The 20,269-nt window shown below is 46.3% G+C and overlaps 1 protein-coding gene and 1 gene segment (V, D, J or C); both read left to right on the top strand.

Moving 5' to 3' along the window:
* The window catches only part of TRBV6-5 (T cell receptor beta variable 6-5), a gene marked incomplete in the record, with an annotated part of 201,106 nt that overhangs the window by 66,789 nt on the left and 114,048 nt on the right, over window positions 1-20,269 (top strand).
* LOC107055606 lies at window positions 241-1,101 on the top strand. The segment is given in 2 exon segments: window positions 241-352; window positions 776-1,101. Coding segments are annotated over 2 exon segments (345 nt in total).

Below are 20,269 nucleotides of genomic sequence, written 5' to 3'. Positions count from 1 at the left end.
CCTATGCCTTGTCTCAAACTCAGGCTCCCATCCCGTCCCCACACGTTCCTGTGGCTGCGCACATACACATACACACACGTAAAGCCAGCTGTGCAGGGTTTGTACCACCTACTACTGTCTGTATTTCACACAATTCCCAGCCAACCATCTGCTTTCTAACCAACTGCTCTCTGGGCGGTCTCACACAGTCCTGCCCACTCCAACATCTTGCATTTCTTCCTTCCTCAATGTTTCCTCCTCACACAACAGAGCTCCTAGGTCAGTGCTGGCACCACAGGCAGATCAGCTGAAGAAGATAACACTTTTCCCATGTTTCCCTGCTGGTTTCTTACGGCCTTCCTGGCCCATGTAGGTATGTAAATTTTGTTCTCCCTTGACAAGCCTTCTGCTGGTGCTTCAACTATGTGTTCAGTTGTTGGCAATGCTCCATTCCCCAGGGCTCCCTGGGGAGGATGAGCAATGAGTGAGGTGAAATTTTCCTCAGTCTCTTACTCAAAAAGATCTGCCGGTCTACACATTTTTTTTTTTTTCTGTCACATTTTAAAACTTCAACCAAGGGTGGTGAAGTTAGTATTTAAAAAAATATATGTAAGAAAAAAAAAAATACTAGTAGTACATTTGAAATTGTTTTTTTCTGTCTCCTATCTGTCCCTTCCAGAGAAATGGGACAGCGTCCGACATGCTGGCATCCCATCTATTAATTCAAGGATGTGTCTCTGTGTCTCTTTCAACTCATTCCATTCCTCTCAGCTTCTTTTCTTCTTTCCTTTTCTAGGCTGGGCTCTTCAGCAAACCCCAGACATGATTGTCGGACTGGGAGACTCTCTGACTCTGAACTGTTCAGACAAAGAGAGTGTAATCCAGACCATGTTCTGGTACAAGCTGCCAGTGGGGAAGAACGCCACTTTGCAGCTGATTGTTCGTTCAGTGGAAGGTAGCAAAGCAGAGTTTGAGGAAGAATTCAAAAGCCGCTTCCAAAGCAGTGGGACTAAGGAGAAATCCTTATCAATGGCGATAGATCACGTCCTACTCAATGACTCAGGCACTTATTTCTGCGCTAAGCAAGATACACTGTGACACGAAGGCTGGAGCAGCACAACGCAAACCTCTCTCCATACAAGTGGAGACCTGACCCCTGAACACACAGTCCACTGTGTACCAGTAGAACTGTTTTTCCACTTTTGACCTCCAGCTCTGTCCACTTAAGTAGTGGTTTCCTCTCTGTGTCTTCTGCTTGTTCTCTGCTTTTTTCCCCTTTCCACCTCTGAACAAATTCTGATCCTACTTTTGATACCAACTGTAATGCTATTGTTAAGCTTGTTAGTGTTCACTGAAAAGCAGCCCTGCAGTATGTTTAGATAATGGGAAGAACTGCATCTTTGTTGAAGTCCTCCAGCAGGATGAGTGCTTGCGATTGCGATGCCCCCTGGAGCTGGAGGTTGACAGGCTCTGCTTGACTGGGTGACGTGTAGTAGACGCTGATCACAAGGCTTCCCTTGCTGCCTAGGTCTCTAACCATCACCCATAGGCTTTTGACTTGCTCATGACTATACTTTAGAGACAAGTCTTCAGGTTCTATTGCGTTCATGATGTAGATAGCAACACTACCTCCCCTCCTTCCTCGTCTGTCCCTTCTGAAGAGCTCGTAGCAGTCAACAGGCACACTCCAGTCATAGGAACCATTCCACCAGGTTTCAGTGATGGCAACTACATTGTGGTTTTCTAGTAGCCCAGTAGATTCCAGCATCTCCTGTTTGTTTCCCAGGCTGTGTGCATTGGTGTGGAGGCACTTGGGCAGCTGGTCTTGTCAAGTCCTGAAAGGATAACTCCTTAATTCCTTGAAGTATTCCCCTTGATTTTCCCCTCTGCCTTCTCCTATTGCCCCAGATGCCACCGCCTCATCACCACAGGATTTCATATGTGCTGCAGTGTTGCCAGCGCCACTCAGGGCAACAGGTCCTTCAAGCCCCTTGCTCGTACCCTGTCCCTCTCATCTAGCTATGCCATCCCACACCTTATCACGGGAAGGCTCTCTATCCCCCCCATCCCAATTCAGGTCCAGTTTAAAACCATCCCAATGAGCCCTCTAGTTTTTCCCCAAGGACCCTTCTCCCCCTCTGAAAAAGGCAAACCTCACCTGGTGCCCACAAACCTGGTGCCATATAGGCCATTTGGTAGCCAAAATAAAAAACAAAGTTCTGACGATGGCACCAGTGACGAAGCCATGTATGTAAGGATAAGATCCTTTGATTTGTTTCCATGTCCTCACCCAAGACAGGAGACAGTTCCTTCAGCTGTTGTTCCAAGGCCCTGAACTCCCTTTTGATAGCCTTTGATACAAATGTAGCTGCTTCATAGAATCATAGAATGGCCTGGATTGAAAAGGACCGCAATGATCATTGAGTCTCAACACCCTGCTACGTGCAGGGTCGCCAACCACCAGACCAGGCTGCCCAGAGCCACATCCAGCCTGGCCTTGAATGCCTCCAGGGATGGGGCATCCACAACCTCCTTGGCAACCCGTTCCAGTGCGTCATCACCCTCTGGGTGAAGAACTTCTTCCTAACATCCAACCTAAACCTCCCCTGTCCCAGTTTAAAACCATTCCCCCTTGTCCTACCACTGCCCACCCCTGCTTTGTCTCTCCGTCTATGGAAAAGCATTAAGGAGTTATGGTCTGATGGCTGTACCAGTCAAGGTGGTTTCCTGGTGGCACCTCTTTCTCAAGCCCCAGGAAGGCAGCAGATTTCTCGAAGAAGGGGGTCTGCTCAGCATTTTGGATGTTCAGTTCCCTGCAGGGAGGAATCACCTACAACTACTATCCATCTCTTATTCTTCAACGGCGTAGTCTTGATTTTGGGGAAAGGCTTTTTGTGGTTTGGTTTCATTAGTTTGTCCAGACTGAGTGGATTGTTATCAGCCACAGATGGGCCCCATAGCTGCTGGAGAGGGGCACCCGGCGGAGGGTGGGAGGACGGTGGGGGGGTCGCTGGAGAAAGCAAGGAGGGTTTTTGTATTCGGCTTCAAGCACAAACTTGTCTCCATCTGCTCTTTTCCTTTGTGTTCTTGCCTCCAGCCTTGCAATTCTTTTTCCCCTCGACCTGATGTGATACAGACTGCCTTGGGTTTTCTGTTCTTTCCTTTGGAATAACGTGCCAGTGCGTGGGTGAACTGTGGTTTTCCTGTTTGTCCCCCATGACAGTTTTTAACGCACGTATTTCATCCTGTAGCCTCATCACAAGTCGGAGCAGGTCGTCTACCTGCTCACACCTCACACAGCTGTTCTGACTGCTGCTTTCCCCACGATGCCGGGGAAAGGCTCATGCACTCTACACAGCCAGAGGTTCGGACAGCTGCACGGCTGCCTCGGCACTCAGTCGGGGTTTCAGCATCCTTCCTGGCAGGGGCAGACATCCTTGCTCTCCTTCGCGTGGATACCATGACTAAGTCTGTGCCCGCGGACGGTGACAATCTCTCCCTCCGTGCTCGAGCCGCCCGCGCCAACTGCCGCGCCGCGCCCTTCTGACCCGCCGCGCCGTTTGCCCGTCCCGTTCGCGCCGCCCCCTAGCGGCAGGTTTTGTACACGCAGGGGCTTCGGCCGCTGTCGCCCCCGGCTCCGCCGCAGCGCGTCAGTGCTGCCGAACGTCGGGGACGTCCCTTCGCGACGGCTGTTTCCGCCATGTTTACCTTTCTGTGAAGGCTCCCTTGGTGCCAATTTCCGCTATGCAGCTGACTCACACAAAGTCTGTGCTAAAAAACAAATAATAATAATAATGCCATACAGCACGGAATATCCCTTTGGTCAGTTTAGGTCAGCTGTCCTGGCTAAGCCCCCTCCCCACCACTTTCTCACCCGCTGCCAGCAGACTGGCCTTTGTTAGGGGCTGGGGGCCAGCTTGAGAGGCCACCTGGATGCTGTGCAGGCACTGCTTAGCATGATGTAGGCTGGTTTAGCAATAGGGATCAATACATGTTAATTTAAGTGTATTAGTTTAGCAAAAAGAATTGAAGTGTGCTAGTACTAGAATTTTCCAGTTTGCTTGGTACGTGATCAGTCTTGTTTTGAATGAACCTTGCTTCACTGAAGCGCCAAAGCCACAACAGTCTACTTTTGACCTACATAGTATGTACTGGAAGCCACTTTGTATCCACCAAGTGCAAGAACTTTTGCTCGGATTTCATATTAATTGTTTTGAGTTGTAGTGTACCAAGATAAAAGGTTGCTCTTTATGGCGTAATGAGCAACAGAAATTCGCCAAATTGGGGGAAAACAGCTGAAGGTCAGCTGAAAGTCACTGTGATGAAGCTGAAGCTGAAATAAAGGGGATGAAGTAGCTGGTCATACAGCCTCACTGCGCATGCTTGCAGAGACATAAGCGTTTATTAATGAGTTCTTGGAAAAGAATTTATATATATGGTGTTACTGGGAAACATATTGCATCTGTATGTCTTAACTGTTTAAACGTGGAACCTGAACTCCGAGAGCATGTGCTTGATTTGCCAACTTGTCCGGAACATAATGGCAAACTAAAATAACGTCGCTTTCTAATAGCACACTGGAGGTAGAGAGTTTTCTTCCCAGACTTTCTGATGACAAACAGTAGGTAAAACACTGGTGTGATATCAACCTGTGCAAAGCACAGTACTACACGGGCTTCCATAGGGGCAAATTCCATTCCAGACAGACCCAGTACGCGTACAGAAAGGGAGCAGCTTTGTAAGCTACCTTTCCGTGGTAGGGTCTATCATGGCTATAAGTGATGTTCCAACCATATCAGAAGGGAGAGCCCATAAGAATATTTCAACAGTTTGGATATCAAGTCTGGCATATAATCGAGAAAGCGGAATTTCTTCGTTGCCTACAGGACGCATTGAGACATGGAGTAGATAGTGGCAGAGGACAGAGACTGTTTCCAAACTACTCTTCTCAACATGCTCATCCCTCGTAGTCAAGGACGTGCTCTGTGTACGATAGAAATGTGTATTTTCCCCCATCTTCCTCATCCTCTTCACTGTCCTCCAACATTTTCATCCCTCCATACTGAATTCAGTACACATACTGAAACCTGGTGGATATTTCTAAACTCTCTCAGAGGGAAGTGTTCTGGTTTTATGACTTCTTAGTTGTCGGTATTCCACATCATAACATCATGTAAAGCACTGGGAGTTGAAGAGTTATTGTTCCAGCTCCATGGACCACTCTTTCTGGGGGCTTGGTTCTTGGAGGGGGAGGGGCGGAGGGCCTGCATTCCCCCGAGGACTTTGTGCCCAGAGGAAGAGAGGTGGAGCTCCTGGCAGCTCAGGAGCCTCTGTCTCTTTGTTCACCGTTGAGAAGCACATGGTGCCTTGCTGCTTTTTGCCTGCAGCTTTAGAGTAGGTCCTTCGATTTGGACATGCTCTCTCTCATTTTATTTGATTTTGGTGGCCTCGATTCCAATTGAATTGCATTCTATTGTGTTATCTTGCATTCTGATATCATATATAGTAAATCAACATTCCTCCTCAGTGCTACTTAATAACTCCTCCTCTGGTCACGAGACCAGAGCAGACCGGCCTGTGAACTGTTGACGCTTTTTTTTCTCTCTTACCTTCTTTTCAAGGCCTGTGGGCCTGCTGTCCCCCTGTCATGGGCACACATAGATCTAGGTAACTCCGTGATTCCATGGTCACAGCATGAACCAATGGTTGGGCTACGTGAGTGTGCGGGTGCCTGGAGCGGGGCGGGTGTGGTCTGGAGGAAAAGAGTGGTCTGGAGGTCTTTTCTCCAGGAAAAAAAAAAAAAACAGTGGAAACCTTGAAGATCCAAATGAAGGTACTGATATCCTACATTAGAAGGTACTGATAGTAATTACAGATAACGTAACAGTTAATAATAAACCTTTCATACGATATAGAGCTCTCTTTAATTATTTCAAAGAACAACTTTCAAAATAAAGATATACTTGCGTTTTGGAAGATTGGTGGTTTCTCATAGCACTTGTTCATAGTAACCCCTTGAGATCTCTCTGTGCTGTTGGTGCCATTTTTAAGAAAGCAGGCAGAATCCAGAAGCAGAATGTTGTATGTAGTGGATTGAAAGATATTTTACATCTATTAAAAAAAAAAAAAAAAAACTGAAACAAAAACGCCATTTCTATCCATTTCTTAAGTTTCTTTAAAGAAAAAAGCATTTTCTTCAGCAACGTGCTTCTTTCTATCTGAATGATAGAGTGTTTTCTCAAACAAAATATTCAGAAGTAATTTCAAAAACAGAATATGAGAAAAGTACTTTATGTGGCCCTCCATCTCCTAAGATACTTTGTTTAAATGTGGAATGCTCACAATTTCTATTTGAAAGCATTTCACCCATTTAATCTAAAGGATCGTGTCAATCTAAGAAATGCGGTGGCTTTTACTTTACAGGTAGTGATTTTTGCCACAAAACAATCTCAGTAGAAGTTGATATTTGTGGATACAATGTATGTGAACACAAACAGAGTGATCACAAACAGTGAGAGCTCCCAAAATTCTCTGAAAGAGTGTTAATGCTTATGATGCGGAGTTTGTTAAATGCTAGTGTGTTTGACAAACAACCATTATCCAAGGAGCTGCCAAATTCATCATGTCAACTCCCAAAAGATAACCTCAAAAACTGTTGACAGAAGTCAAGTACTTCGTGATGCTTAAATGCAACGAGAGACAAAATAGAATTAAAAACAGAAAAAAAAAAAAAAAAAAAAAACGGCAAGCCGTTCTTTTAAACAAGAGATGCAGTGCAAGCAGAAGATTTCTCACGGAGGCCAATCTCACATTCCTGCCTGCACCAAGGGAGGATGTACCTTTCTCTTCCCTCGCAGTTTTTCTGAGTCACCCTTGCTGTCTCCTCAGACTCTCTCTTCACCTCTCATACAAGACGGATGCCCCCTCACCACCTCCACTGACTGTTTACTTCTTCCACCCACATGCTTGCAGTCCCTGTGAAGCAAATGCCCTTCCTCTCAGTGTCAAGTACCAGTACGCTTTAATAGTCTCCAAGTGCTTACTGAACGAGACAGACTGCAGTCAGTAACCCTGCTGTCGGCAGCGGGAAGGTAGAAGGAGGGAGGTGCTCTTCTACACTCCTGCAGAGTAGCTGATGAGTCTCACACAGAAGCCATTGACAGCCCAGGGCAGGCCGAATGATGAACAAAGCACGAACGTGGCATGAACTGCATGGGCCTAACCAGAGAAGATCCAGCGCTGTAATGTCTGTGGTCAGGATCGTTGAAATTTCAGGAACTTAGATGTGGGGCACAGAAGAGAACAACAGAGCCCCATTTCTCTGTAATTTTTTTGCATAATACCTCTTTTGTGAAGATCTCAGCTGTTTCAAGAGGAAGAGAGGAAAACCCCAAAGCATCCCTATGCCTTGTCTCAAACTCAGGCTCCCATCCCGTCCCCACACGTTCCTGTGACTGCGCACATACACATACACACACGTAAAGCCAGCTGTGCAGGGTTTGTACCACCTACTACTGTCTGTATTTCACACAATTCCCAGCCAACCATCTGCTTTCTAACCAACTGCTCTCAGGGCGGTCTCACACAGTCCTGCCCAATTCAACATCATGCATTTCTTCCTTCCTCAGTGTTTCCTCCTCACACAACAGAGCTCCGAGGTCAGTGCTGGCACCACAGGCAGACCAGCTGAAGAAGATAACACTTTTCCCATGTTTCCCTGCTGGTTTCTTACGGCCTTCCTGGCCCATGTAGGTATGTAAATTTTGTTCTCCCTTGACAAGCCTTCTGCTGGTGCTTCAACAATGTGTTCAGTTGTTGGTAATGCTCCATTCCCCAGGGCTCCCTGGGGAGGATGAGCAATGAATGAGGTGAAATTTTCCTCAGTCTTACTCAAAAAGCTCTGCTGGTCTACACATTTTTTTTTTTTTTTTTTTTTCACATTTTAAAACTTCAACCAAGGGTGGTGAAGTTAGTATTTAAAAAAATATATGTAAGAAAAAAATACTAGTAGTACACTTGAAATTGTTTTTTTCTGTCTCCTATCTGTCCCTTCCAGAGAAATGGGACAGCGTAAGACACGCTGGCATCCCATCTATTAATTCAAGGATGTGTCTCTGTGTCTCTTTCAACTCATTCCATTCCTCACAGCTTCTTTTCTTCTTTCCTTTTCTAGGCTGGGCTCTTCAGCAAACCCCAGACATGATTGTCCGACTGGGAGACTCTCTGACTCTGAACTGTTCAGACAAAGAGAGTGGAGCCTGGACCATGTTCTGGTACAAGCTGCCAGTGGGGAAGAACGCCACTTTGCAGCTGATTGTTCGTTCAGTGGAAGGTAGCAAAGCAGAGTTTGAGGAAGAATTCAAAAGCCGCTTCCAAAGCAGTGGGACTAAGGAGAAATCCTTATCAATGGCGATAGATCACGTCCTACTCAATGACTCAGGCACTTATTTCTGCGCTAAGCAAGATACACTGTGACACGAAGGCTGGAGCAGCACAACGCAAACCTCTCTCCATACAAGTGGAGACCTGACCCCTGAACACACAGTCCACTGTGTACCAGTAGAACTATTTTTCCACTTTTGACCTCCAGCTCTGTCCACTTAAGTAGTGGTTTCCTCTCTGTGTCTTCTGCTTGTTCTCTGCTTTTTTCCCCTTTCCACCTCTGAACAAATTCTGATCCTACTTTTGATACCAACTGTAATGCTATTGTTAAGCTTGTTAGCGTTCACTGAAGAGCAGCCCTGCAGTATGTTTAGATAATGGGAAGAACTGCATCTTTGTTGAAGTCCTCCAGCAGGATGAGTGCTTGCGATTGCGATGCCCCCTGGAGCTGGAGGTTGACAGGCTCTGCTTGACTGGGTGACGCTGTAGTAGACGCTGATCACAAGGCTTCCCTTGCTGCCTAGGTCTCTAACCATCACCCATAGGCTTTTGACTTGCTCATGACTATACTTTAGAGACAAGTCTTCAGGTTCTATTGCGTTCATGATGTAGATAGCAACACTACCTCCCCTCCTTCCTCGTCTGTCCCTTCTGAAGAGCTCGTAGCAGTCAACAGGCACACTCCAGTCATAGGAATCATTCCAGCAGGTTTCAGTGATGGCAACTACATTGTGGTTTTCTAGTAGCCCAGTAGATTCCAGCATCTCCTGTTTGTTTCCCAGGCTGTGTGCATTGGTGTGGAGGCACTTGGGCAGCTGGTCTTGTCAAGTCCTTAAAGGATATCGCCTTAATTCCTTTAAGGATTCCCCTTGATTTTCCCCTCTGCCTTCTCCTATTGCCCCAGCTGCCACCGCCTCATCACCACAGGATTTCATATGTGCTGCAGTGTTGCCAGCGCCACTCAGAGCAACAGGTCCTTCAAGCCCCTTACTAGTACCCTGTCCCTCTCATCTAGCTATGCCATCCCACACCTTATCACGGGAAGGCTCTCTATCCCCCCCATCCCAATTCAGGTCCAGTTTAAAACCATCCCAATGAGCCCTCTAGTTTTGCCCCAAGGACCCTTCTCCCCCTCTGAAAAAGGCAAACCTCACCTGGTGCCCACAAACCTGGTGCCATATAGGCCATTTGGTTGCCAAAATAAAAACCAGAGTTCTGACGATGGCACCAGTGACCAAGCCATGTATGTAAGGATAAGATCCTTTGATTTGTTTTCATGTCCTCACCCAAGACAGGAGACAGTTCCTTCAGCTGTTGTTCCAAGGCCCTGAACTCCCTTTTGATAGCCTTTGATACAAATGTAGCTGCTTCATAGAATCACAGAATGGCCTGGGTTGAAAAGGACCGCAATGATCATCGAGTCTCGACACCCTGCTACGTGCAGGGTCTCCAACCACCAGACCAGGCTGCCCAGAGCCACATCCAGTCTGGCCTTGAATGCCTCCAGGGATGGGGCATCCACAACCTCCTTGGGCAACCCGTTCCAGTGCGTCACCACCCTCTGGGTGAAGAACTTCTTCCAAATATCCAACCTAAACCTCCCCTGTCCCAGTTTAAAACCATTCCCCCTTGTCCTACCACTGCCCACCCCTGCTTTGTCTCTCCGTCTATGGAAAAGCATTAAGGAGTTATGGTCTGATGGCTGTACCAGTCAAGGTGGTTTCCTGGCGGCACCTCTTTCTCAAGCCCCAGGAAGGCAGCAGATTTCTCGAAGAAGGGGGTCTGCTCAGCATTTTGGATGTTCAGTTCCCTGCAGGGAGGAATCACTACAACTACTATCCATCTCTTATTCTTCAACGGCGTAGTCTTGATTTTGGGGAAGGGCTTTTTGTGGTTTGGTTTCATTAGTTTGTCCAGACTGAGTGGATTGTTATCAGCCACCGATGGGCCCCATAGCTGCTGTAGAGGGGCACCCGGTGGAGGGTGGGAGGACGGTGGGGGCGTCGCTGGAGAAAGCAAGGAGGGTTTTTGTATTCGGCTTCAAGCACAAACTTGTCTCCATCTGCTCTTTTCCTTTGTGTTCTTGCCTCCAGCCTTGGAATTCTTTTTCCCCTCGACCTGATGTGATACAGACTGCCTTGGGTTTTCTGTTCTTTCCTTTGGAATAACGTGCCAGTGCGTGGGTGAACTGTGGTTTTCCTGTTTGTCCCCCATGACAGTTTTTAACCCACGTATTTCATCCTGTAGCCTCATCACAAGTCGGAGCAGGTCGTCTACCTGCTCACACCTCGCACAGCTGTTCTCACTGCTGCTTTCCCCACGATGCCGGGGAAAGGCTCATGGACTCTACACAGCCAGAGGTTCGGACAGCTGCACTGCTGCCTTGGCACTCAGTCGGGGTTTCAGCATCCTTCCTTGTAGGAAATCAGCGGGAGAAATGCGACGACCATAGTAGATGATCAGCAAATCTCGTTTATTGTTTCAGCTGCATGTACATTTATAGTGTGGATAATAGGCTCATACATATTGCTAAAGTGAAGCTCAGGATTGGCTCGCTAGTCAGTGTCAACTACGCCTATCTTTGTGCTCTGAGGTTATCTCTCAGCAAACACTCTCTTACAGACTTCTCAAAACACTGTTGCCGGCTATCTCCATCGGCATCCTGTTTTGTTCCTAGTTCTCATACCTGACCTTGCGCGTAACAAGGTTGCTTAACCAGATGCACAGTGTCTGCATGGCTTTTCTCAGTCAGCCAGTCATCAATAAATCTCTCCACATTTCCCCCGTTTTCTTTTTGTACGAGCCAGGTTGTATGAATTGCATCTTGAATCATCTTTTGCTAGCATTACAGTAAACAAAGCATGATTATCAGCACACCAATCACTATCTATAAGAATACACTAGATTTATGTTACACACTTCTACAAAGCATTCCTTGTCAGTAAACTAACAGTAAAGACTACACAGCACACCAGTATTAGCTACAGTTTCAAAATCCCGATGAATAAAATACCACAGTCCCCACTCTGGATCAATCACTGTACCCGATCCCCACATTTAGTGCGCTTCTGAGTCTCGTAACCGCCAATTGCTCCTGGCAGTTCCCAGTGTCCAAGAGACCTTTCTGATGAGATATTTTATGCGATCTGCTAAGGGAATTCCAGTCGCAGCTCGGGAGTCACGGCACTGTATACAATGTCTTGCACACCATGTGGCTATCGCTCGCCGGAGTCGCTGTTGTTGTCATCAAGTTGAGATGGGTTGCTAATGTTTGGGGCTGGCTTAGTCCATTTACTGGGAACCCATAATGGGCCAGATCCTGTGGAAACACAACTTTCTCCTGGGAGCCTCCCATGATGTTTACAAAATTCTTATTGATTCCTAATTCCCTCAAAGTTTCCACAAACCCTTAACACCGTATAGTGATATTGTTCAGTTATAAACACTTGGGAACAGATCTCACAGAAGCTTGTCCACGTTCCCTTACACGCTTCCATGCAATCGGATCACAGTACTAGATAAACAGGCTGACACTCATTCCCTGAAAGGAACGCGTCTCACTCACACCACACCCACTCTGACATTTAGAACAAAAAACGTGGTTTATACATAATACACAATGCTGACGACATATTTTAGCTTGAATCTTAATAACGCTAGTACATTAGTCAATTAGTTGCAAGTCCTACCCCAGCCGGCAACCTAACCTGTGAGCTCACGTACCTTGGGGGGCGAGCAGGCACGCTCCTTCATACCCTGCGTAGGACGTCTCCTCACGCCTTACGGGCACCCCCTTTTCTATACACATACCTGATACACCAATGGATGGTCCTTGTCTGTCCCTGCAGTGATCGGGTGAGGAAGGGAGACCTTCCAAGAAATCTTGGGGCGCGCCAAAGGTGTCCCCTCTCTCAACCGATCCCGCAGCCGAACAGAGCGGATCTATTCTCGTTGCAAAATTGAGTTGCGGAACTCAGACCCTATATCTGGTAAGGATATAGAGCAGGCATGTGTCAACTGATGTCTATTGATAGTGCAAGGGGGATCACTCCACCTAACTTGCACACCGTCAGGAGAAATTGTGCTATAGATATAGGTCAAACTAATACATAATCAATAGTTGTCAGGAATTCAGATACATTTTCATTACGTTCCTGAAAGACACATTTTCATGCAGTATAATGAGACAGAAGAACAGAGGGCAGTGTTGGTGCAGTTCTCATAATTTGCAGTTGCTTGCAGCTTGTCTCACAGCACCTGGCACAGCGGTCTCTATCACAGCTCTGCATTCCTTTCGCCTACTCCCATCATTGTTCTGTGTGAGACAGTGATCCATAGCAGCTGTTTTACTTGCACTGACCCAGGGGGAGAAAAACATGACCTCACTGGGTCAGCCGTCCATCCACAATTTCCCTGTTCTACTATTGCCTGGCCTGTGGGCGAGTTTGGGATACCCGTACTGTGTTTTACTCCCCATGTTTGCAGAAACTCCCCAAGCCTACGACTAGTGTAGGCTGGGCCATTGTCTGTTTTTATTTGTAGTGATATACCCATAACTGCAAAGCAACAACTGAGATGCCTTTCTACATACATAGCCTTTTCTCCAGGTTGAGCGGTGGCCCACATAAAATGACTATATGTACCTATAGACACGTGTACATATTTCAGCTGCCCGAACTCACCCACATGCGTCACATTCATCTGCCTATTTTCATTAGCTTTAAGTCCCCTGGGGTTAACTCCTAGCCCGAGACCCATACCGCCATTAAGGTGGCTGCACACTGGGCACGATCTAACAATTGCCTTAGCGTCCTCATATGTTATCTGATATTCCCTTCTTAGCCCCTTGGCATTCTGGTGAAACATAGAGTGCGCCTCTCGGGCCAGGACATGCTGGGAGACTAAAGGTCTCTGCGCCAGTGACACCAAGCGATCAGCTCTCGCATTTCCCTCTCCCAAGTCTATCTCCCATTTATGACCTCGAACATGTATTACTGCATATGAGTGCTCCCTAATTCTGATTGCTCTCTGCAACTGCACGAACAGCTCGTACAGCCGCCGATTCTGCACTTCCTTTATGTAGGCCTCCTCTATTCGGTGGCATACTCCAGCTACATAAAGGGAGTCGGTGACCACATTAAGGGGGCCGATTAAGTTCATCATGGCCCATACAACGGCCACCAGCTCCAATGTTTGCAATAAGTCCTTATCATCGGCTGCAATGAGGTGATGTCTCCAGGAGCCACCCTGCTGCCAGGTCACTGCTGCTGTTCTAGACTTCCATCCTGTGTCCGTGTAAGCCGTGATTGCGTTCTGCAAGGGCGTCTCATGCTGCTTTGGTATCCGGAGCCAACTCCTCTGACCAATCCAATGTAGCGGCGCGTTCAGAATCTTTTCCATTGAAACTGTACTTCCAGCTCGTAAGAGAGCATCCTGTAACTCTGGACTATGCTGCACATACCACGTCAGAGTGTCCTTCTGCATTGGCAGCTGTACACACACAGGCTCCATACCTGTGATTTGCAGGGTACGTTCTCGCCCTTTCTTAATCACTTCTGCCAGGAGCTCAGTTTTTTGAAGAAGTGTTTTTGATCGCTGCAGTGAGGGACAGATCCACTCTAGTACCCATACCTCCCCTGTTTTCTTTTTAGATTGTGCCAACGCTCCTAAAAGGTACTTGGGTCCATACCATACCATAACCTGTATGGGGAGGTCAGGGTCATGTCTCCGAACACTGCCGTGTATAATGCAGTCCATAATCTGTTGTAGTAGACGTTTGTGCTGCATTGTCACCGTTACAGGCTGGGCCGGGTCAGTGCCCCGTAACAAAGGTCTCAACGACTCTAAGAGTTCGTTTGGGATGCCCACCACAGGGCTCAACCACTTTAAGTCCCCCAGAAACCTTTGGGCATCATGTAGAGTCTCTATTTTAGTATTCAGTTGCAGTTTCTGTGGGGTTACTATCGTGTTAGTCAGTGTCCATCCTAAGTACTTCCGGGGCGCAGAGAGTTGTACCTTTTCAGGGGCAATCATAACTCCTTCCGTATTTAGGGTCTTTTCTATTTGCCAAAGTATTGCCACACCAGTATTAACTACAGTTTCAATATCCCGATGAATAAAATACCATATCAGAAGGGAGAGCCCATAAGAACATTTCAACAGTTTGAATATCAAGTCAGGCATATGATCTAGAAAGCGGAATTTCTTCTTTGCCTACAGAACGCATTGAGACATGGAGTAGACAGTGGCAGAGGACAGAGACTGTTTCCAAACTACTCTTCCCAACATGCTCATCCCTCGTAGTCAAGGACGTGCTCTGTGTACGATAGAAATGTGTATTTTCCCCCATCTTCCTCATCCTCTTCACTGTCCTCCAACATTTTCATCCCTCCATACTGAATTCAGTACACATACTGAAACCTGGTGGATATTTCTAAACTCTCTCAGAGGGAAGTGTTCTGGTTTTATGACTTCTTAGTTGTCGGTATTCCACATCATAACATCATGTAAAGCACTGGGAGTTGAAGAGTTATTGTTCCAGCTCCATGGACCACTCTTTCTGGGGGCTTGGTTCTTGGAGGGGGAGGGGCGGAGGGCCTGCATTCCCCCGAGGACTTTGTGCCCAGAGGAAGAGAGGTGGAGCTCCTGGCAGCTCAGGAGCCTCTGTCTCTTTGTTAACTGTTGAGAAGCACATGGTGCCTTGCTGCTTTTTGCCTGCAGCTTTAGAGTAGGTCCTTCGATTTGGACATGCTCTCTCTCATTTTATTTGATTTTGGTGGCCTCGATTCCAATTGAATTGCGTTCTATTGTGTTATCTTGCATTCTGATATCGTATTTAGTAAATCAACATTCCTCCTCAGTGCTACTTAATAACTCCTCCTCGGTTCACGAGACCAGAGCAGACCGGCCTGTGAACTGTTGACGCTTTTTTTTCTCTCTTTCCTTCTTTTCCAGGCCTGTGGGCCTGCTGTCCTCCTGTCATGGACACAGATAGATCTAGGTAACTCCGTGATTCCATGGTCACAGCATGAACCAATGGTTGGGCTATGTGAGTGTGTGGGTGCCTGGAGCGGGGCGGGTGTGGTCTGGAGCCACCCCTTCCGTCTCCGCGATAGTTCCTGTGCGGTCTGAGTCTGCGCGGGTCCCCCTTTGCCCCCGCCCTTCTCTCTGGTGGCACGACGGTATGAACGGTGCAGGGTCACATTCCTCAGACCGTCCCTTTCTCCACACTGTTACCAGGAGGGGTGAGTTAGTTCCTACTGGATATCTTTTCCTATAGTGCCTATTTCTGAAATAAAGGCTCTGTGATTGCCTTTGCTTGTTCTACACATGATATGGAGAAACAGGTCTTTGTTTAGAAAGAAGGGGATATTGTCTGTGTTTAATCAACAGAAATGCAAAATACTTTGATCGAGCAGAATGTCTTACGTTATCAGATTAATCAAATAAAATTGTTCCTCTTGGAGTATTGGCCAGAGGAGAACTGTTCAGCTTGTTCTAAGGTGACCATATAAGGATAGAAGGATGAAGAGGAGCATTCTCCCAACAATCACGGAAGGTCGTGTAAGACCCGTGAACAACCCCATGCAAGAACAGCTGGCTGGGAATGAGTCCAGAAGGGGATGGATTATCGCAGTTGTTTAACCTTATTAATACGTAGGTAGTAGTTGTTCCTTCTGTATTAGGTAGATGGAATATATGGGAATTTAATGCACAAACACAGTGAAGACATTTTCGTTATTGTCCTTGATTTCTGGAAGCATTCAACTTTCCAGCACCCGGGCCCAAATAAAAAGAAATCTCTCTCTTGCGTGTGTGGGAATTGGCTCGTTGCACATCAGGTAACAAATTTGCTTCTTGGCTGATAATATGAGGCAAGGATATTTAAGTCTCCACTCACACTGGCCGTGGAGGGAAAACCTGTGACTTTCAACAGCTCCCCGGTAAGATCTCTGTCTCCTGGTACAAACAGACTGAAGGGAAGGATGATTTTTATAGGAACAAAGAAAGCCACAAAGGAAGATGCTGAGAAGGAATTCATCAAGGACTTTCAGAGCAGTGAGATATCATGCTATGGTCTGATCTTGTTTGTATATTGTACTTTTTTCCTGGCTCAGGCACCTATTACGTACCTAAGAGGTATATCGACAACAAAGAATCTGAAGGAGCTACGCAAAAACCTCTCCAATTGAAAATGGCATTTGTTCCTTTGTGCCCCACTTTTCTCCTCTCCCATTTCTTTTTTCTCTTTTCTTTTTTCTTTTTTTCTTTTCCCCGGGAGACAACTGCACAGCTCCTGGGCAACTTTGGCAGTTTTTTTCATGGACTCTCTTGGGGCAGACTGGGACAACAGGATGCAAAACCAAAGCTCAGGAACATCTCTGTTCTTTTGACTGTTCCAGGAAAACTAAGAAAGCCCAGCATGTCCAATGAGCAAAATGGTACGGACAGCAGCCCCAGCAATTTAGTAAAATAGCCTTGGTAGGTCACAGTACTGGTACATTAAGAGAACAAGCCCTAGCAAGAGCTTGCCTTCATTCCCCAGGTAGAGCTTTCAGTGATTTTGCACTAGGAAATATTCAGTCATATGACTGTGGGTTAGGGGTGATCGGGAGCGTTTGATTTGCTGCCTGCTGTTTTCTGTAATAGAAGTGTGTTGCCTCTGTAGTTCGCCACGCTCCTTCAGCTGTTTTATGTAGATGTGTAGCATTTGACTATATGATTATAAACAGAAAATATCTCCTGCTTCAGGATGCTTGTACAAAACTGGCTGAAGGACTCCTGAAGTTGAGGCTAGAAAGCATTCCAAGATTCTTCTAGTTGAGAGACACCACAAGTATTAGATAAATAGAGAGAGAGAGAGATAGTGATATTACTTGTCGGTGTTCCCCATGAAATAACCCATGGAGGAACTGCACAAAGAAGGGCTGCCTGAAAATGTTTATTTTTTGTGAAGGTGTGTACATCCAATTCCAAAGCAGAAGGAAATGAGGAGGAGGAAAAGCAGGTCACGTAAAATGAGTGTCTCAGTTGGAAGACATAGTCGTTTTAATCCAGGAAACATAATTGCAAACCTTAGTGTAAACACCAGGATAACCTTTTTGTGCACATCCAAAGCCCCAGGAAACAATACCCTGAAGCTGACCATTGCAGACGACTGGACCACCGGAATCCCCCTGTACAGATAAAGATACAGATGCTCAGCAAATGTTATCAGCATCAGCAGTAAGCCATGATTCCCAGAACCCACTGAGATTCTAGAGGGAGACTTTTTCATACAAAGATAATTTCTGCTTACAATTCTGCACCTGATGCTAACATGCCGTACTTCTAAGGCATCACAGACAGTAGTAAGTTACTTATTTTTCATGGGTGCCGTTCTTGGCAGGTGCTCAGAAACCTTTTCTGGCACATTATTCTGCAAAACTTTTCCACAGAATCAAGCATACACAACATGCAGTGCAATTACCAGGTGTGTTCATTTTCCAGACTTCCTGGATGTTGGTATGGTGATATTTTATTCTCATTGAATCCAATACTAACATTTGCATCCTAGGTTATAGCCTCTGCGATTATTGTTTATTTTCTGGTGCAGCACGTCTCCATTTTCGGTAGCCCAAAGTGCAAGAGCTAGCATACTTTAGTTAAAAAAATGGTTTCAAACATGCCACTGAGTATCTCTAACATGATCTCATCCTCTACTAGGAGAATAAAGGAAAGGTACAGATAGGAGAGGCAGTTGTTTTACCTGGCAGGAGTCTTTTCCTCTATTCAGGCATCTATGATGGCATAGCTGATAGAATTTTAGAGCCTGGAAAAAACATCTTTCTTAACAGAAAAGTCATTGCTGGACACCGTGTTTTAGCAGTCCTCATTTTGTTTCCGAGCTGTAAGTCTCTTTGTTTAGATGAAACAAATTCTACCCATGGGCCCTCTGTTCTACCCTGCATCTAGAAAGCCACCAGCTGGCAGGCTTGGAACTAAGAACTACTCTTTCAGTACGTATGACGCAGAAATCTGGGGCCGCAGGCAAACTAGCCCCATCTCCGGTGCAGGTTTGTTTTGGCCAGAGAATTAGACAGCGGTCCCCAGCCGTGCTTCTGACCATCAGTGGAAAAGAGTGGAGCTCTTTTGTAGCAGTTTTAGATCCACATTCACACGTTTTTATAATATTCTCAGAACTCAGATAACTAGTAAATCCCTAGTGCTTGGAACTGCACGGCTGATGGTGCCAAGACACAAAATGTCCAGATTGCCACACATCTGAGTGAAGGGCACTTGAGTGACATAAATGATTCCGTCTTCACAAAATAAAACAGGATCAAAGATCTTAGAAAGTCTTGCCATCAGGGCAGCTAAATGATTGTTGTCCTACATAGACTGATAATTTAAAATCATTCTTCAAAAAGGCTTGCCCTGCAGCACTTCTCTGTTCTTTACCCTGCACTGTTTGGACTTCATTGTGAGGTCTTAGACTATGTCCAGTGTCCTCAGACACATTCCCACGCAGCACTCACAGCCGCTGCTGAGTGTGTTGCCCCATCCAGAGATCAGGCACGTTGTTCCAGCGGTCACACAGCTGGTAGGCAGAGGAACTGTGTTGACGTAGGAGTTGAGTGTGGCTGCTTTGGAAAGCTTGATGAGCATGATATCATTGTTCAGTGTGTTGGCATTGTAGCCAGAGTGACGGATGACTTTAGATGAACTAATGGTCTGCTCGCTGCCGTCTTGGGCTGCCAGGTTGTATTCCCCAAGCTTCACTTGAATGGAACTGGAAAAAAGAAGGAATGTCACTTACCTTACTGCCACTGACATCAGGGTTATGAGAAAGCTGCCTATCACTGTACGTATTAACTCTTTGTGCCGGGTACTTTTCTTGTCCTGCAATAAATTCCAGGGATCCACACTGAGATCTTATTCCCAATGCTGGTGGTGAATTTACGAAGGATTGTTTTGTGGCAAGTATAAACATTCTGGAAGACAAACTGGTATCACGATGAAGTCGTTCCTCTCCGTATTCTACTGTAATTAAGTTTTAACAAATCAATTCAATTTCTGAGAGACCACACACATAACTGTCTAGGTTACCACGTTGTCATTTCAGGAAGTAATCTGCATTCAGAAAAACATTTGCAGAAGGGGAAAACCTCTTGTGATGCATCAGCCCATCTTTCTGAATGACCCACTCATTCCTCAGTTGTCTTCTGTGAGAACTGAGTTACTTATATGTTTGGATCTCATAGCTCTACATTCCCGGCAAAAGTGAACTGGAGAAAAGAGGTAGATTATGGGATATATTTTTTCCACTCACGACTTGTAGCAGTGAGCAGCTGACAGCACCCATTGGCTGCTGATGAGAGAGCCTCCACAGAAGTGATATCCAGAATTCAGAGACACCTGGTAGGGTACAGCACTCCTTGCACAGCTGTAGCCTCCGTGGCCCTGTGACTGACTGAAACATCTCACGCATAGGCTCTGGTTCTACAAAAATGCACAGTAGCAGTTATGGTTAACTCTAGCACACATTTGTTCGCTTCTGCCTAAAATAAGCTGATTGAATTTAGATTGGCAGACCACCTGTCTGTGTCTGAAGCCCTGGATGCTATTTCCAGAGTGAACTTGATAATATACAAATGTTCTTGTTGGATAAGACCAAAGGTTTGTCTGTACCAGGATCTTGTCCGTAGTAGCAGTCAATAGCAGACAATGAAAGTACAAGACAAGTCTGCAGTCACATCTCCTTGGACACTCTCCCATATTCAAAGAATTTACAGTAGCTTCAAGATTCCCTGAGAAAGAGGTGCTTTGTAATTCATTTTCAGTGGAAGATTCATGAATTTACATGGTCTTCTTTTTTGAACCTGGGTAAGCACTGTAGCGTTCCCCGGTCAAGAACCATGAAGGCCTT

This window comes from Gallus gallus, chromosome 1 (assembly GCF_016699485.2).
Source record: "Gallus gallus isolate bGalGal1 chromosome 1, bGalGal1.mat.broiler.GRCg7b, whole genome shotgun sequence".
NCBI classification, from domain to species: domain Eukaryota; kingdom Metazoa; phylum Chordata; class Aves; order Galliformes; family Phasianidae; genus Gallus; species Gallus gallus.
Note: the sequence above shows the minus strand (reverse complement) of the source record. Positions and strands in the feature narration are given on the sequence as shown.